The following is a 2806-nucleotide window of genomic DNA, read 5'->3' as shown; positions in this document are numbered from 1 at the left end:
GCTCTTGCGTCTCTTTCCCATCCGGGTGTAGCCTCACCTCGCTTGAGTTCGTGCTGGAGCTTGTCGGCCTGGCAGAGTGATGATCCTGTTTTAAATATCACACAGCCCTCATCTCACGCCGTCCGATCGCAGGGGCCGGGCAACGCGGCGGCTTCCGGTGGCATGCGGACCGAATGCGTGTCACGCGCCTATCAATCTGCTTGCAGCAAAAGTGTCTGGTGGACGGAAGGGCAATGCCCAGAGCAAATATGAAATGTATATATGTCACTCGAAGCCGGAGACACGCAGTGAGGGACGTAATAGGCGACAGAAAGGACGACCCCATGCAAATTCATTCCGGCTTTTTGGGCATCCCCTGACCAGTTCTGACGCGATGCAACGCCAAAAAGGCATGTGTCGAGATGCCAGAAACAAAGAAGGCGGGGAGAATGCTTGCCGAGTTTGTTACAAAGTACGAAAGCAATACGACACGACACGACACGGCGCGACACGACACTACGACGAACAAGATTTCCTTCGCCGCAGGATTCGCAACGAATCAAGAAAGCAAGACCAGTGAACTCGAACATGGCTCACAAAATCCATGGTCAAATTTGCGGAGCCCGACCAAGATCACAGAGCGACTTGCAAGAAGCAAGCCTACTGCCAGCGGTATGGTTAGAGGGCTCAGGGTATCTCGGGCACCCAGTAAAGGGACGGAAAATAAAGTGACACGAAAAACCCTGGCCCTGCATGCATGGGGTTCCATCACGGTGGAGACGCACCTTGCACGTCTATCTATTTAAACGCGGTGCCTTCTTGACGTGTCCAGGCAATCTGATTGGCCTTTAAAGGCTTCTTGAAATTGGATGCATGGGTAAAAAAAAAAAAAAGACGAAAAAAAATACTGTGCGTGTCTGCTAGGATATATTTGTATATGCTAGGATTTGGGATATGACATAGGATTTTGCGTGCTTTGTCCCACGCGACAACAGTGCAACGGAGCAGGGAGCCTTCTGAGAACGCAGTAAGCTAGATTTTCGTCACAATCACCCTCACTTCCATCTGCACGTTTTATTAGAGCGCCCCTTTCGGGCTGGGAGAGCGAGATGGGTTTCGGCCTTACTGGGGACGGGGAACAATCCGCTACAAGGTTCTTGGCGCATCTATGCAAGTGCTGAACCAAAAAGAAAGAAGATAAAAAAAGAAGAAAAAAAGTAAGAGGGAGAGAGAAGAACATCGACGCTGAGCTGAAGCAGGAACAATTATGTCCGTCATACTTGTTCGCATCCCGACGCAGTGCATGTCTGAGACATACTACAAAGAACGAGAAACAGGCGGGATACAGAAAACAAAAGGGAAATGCAAATAAGGCGGAGAAAAAATAGGGGGAGATGGGCTTGATTGCATGATAAAAGAGCATACGATTCAATGTTCTGGTGCAAGACGAGCAGAAAAGGATGACCATCTGCAGTAACAGACGGATGCGTACGACTGGCGACAGCGATCCATCAACGACCGGGACAGCCTCGATGGTGTACGATGAGGGATTGTAACTACCGGACGAGCGTCGAAGCTGGATTTCGTCGCTTTTCAGCGGGGAACAAACAGCCAGATGGCATCATCACGACAGAAGACACGGTAAATGACACGCTGGAGTACAGCAACTGCACATTTCGAAGCTCGGCAATGTCTTTGTCTCTGCATGAAGTGTCCAAAGAAGATTGTAGCTGAAATGGCACCTGCATCTTCAGCTGAGCTGGGCCTTCACCGCCTCGATGACTATTGTCATTTGTATCCCAGCAATTCAATCTCATATCAATAAACCCGAGCGCCAAAATGCAACGCTGCAAGATACCAAGACTCGAAGTTGGCTGGCTGGCATTCACTCCCCATGGCAGGACGGTCAACCAAAAATACAGAAATAGGTGGTCGTGATTGGAGGCCATTCGTTCTAAATAGCCTTGTTCTCAGGATACCACAGCTCCAAGACAGCTGAACTTCTCAAACGGGCACCGACTTGTCGGACTCCCATACAAAATGAGACAGGCCCTTGCTCTCCAGCCATTCACATGTCAGGCAGGCGTTATCTCCAACCCTCCTCTTATTTGTTCCCCTTTTTTGCAGTGCCCTTATCCTGTTTTTCAAGAACCTGTCGTCCTCTCGTTTGTCCCAAACCAGGTCATGGAGCCGGCAGCAAACTGCCGTGTATAACTGCTCAAGAACTGCACAAGAACTGTAGCCAAGACGGCCATCTTTTTTTTCTTTTCGTTTCTTGCGTTTTGCCCGTTTTGAGTGTTTCGTATGAATGCTTAGCATGCCTGCCAAACTATTTTCTCACCCACAGGAGAAAGCTCGCGCGCGGCCCCTCCAGTCGTTGCCATTTGCCGTTCTGCCTCTTGTCTTTCTCGTGTCGATGCATTCCTTCATATGCGATATAGTACTCTAATGCATATACCCGGTGCCACGTTGATGAGCAGGCAACGGCGAAGACAACCAGGAAAACACCAACAAACACACATGGCTGAGCAGCTTTTCCAGGTCGCTGCAATTAGGAAGAATTGACTTGAGTGGTTTTGTCCCTGGAAGAGCGGATTGTTAAAGTGAACAGTAGGGCTTAACAGACTCCCTGGCGGTACACCTTAACCAGGGGAGGCAGACGAGCAAGCTCAACCTGCAGAGGGGGCGCTTGCAGTTGAACGGTGAGAGGTTCGGTTGAAGTGATATATGCATGGCGTGTGGGCGCCACCAGGAAAGCAATTCAAACGCATAAACCGATATAGTTGGAAGACGGCATCAAACGCGTTTCCATTGCAACGCGACTCGG

General features: G+C 49.9%; 1 protein-coding gene across 1 annotated transcript; it reads left to right on the top strand.

Annotated features, from left to right (window-relative positions):
- Positions 1 to 401: 401 nt before the first annotated feature.
- SPSK_05682 (uncharacterized protein) lies at positions 402 to 785 on the top strand (the record flags this gene model as incomplete). The annotated part of the gene is made up of 1 exon (XM_016732423.1): positions 402 to 785. One exon carries the CDS (start codon positions 402 to 404, stop codon positions 783 to 785), a length of 384 nt encoding a protein of 127 aa, XP_016583535.1.
- Between the last annotated feature and the right edge of the window lie 2021 nt (positions 786 to 2806).

The sequence above is a fragment of the Sporothrix schenckii genome, assembly GCF_000961545.1.
Source record: "Sporothrix schenckii 1099-18 chromosome Unknown Cont49, whole genome shotgun sequence".
NCBI classification, from domain to species: Eukaryota; Fungi; Ascomycota; class Sordariomycetes; order Ophiostomatales; family Ophiostomataceae; genus Sporothrix; species Sporothrix schenckii.
Note: the sequence above shows the minus strand (reverse complement) of the source record. Positions and strands in the feature narration are given on the sequence as shown.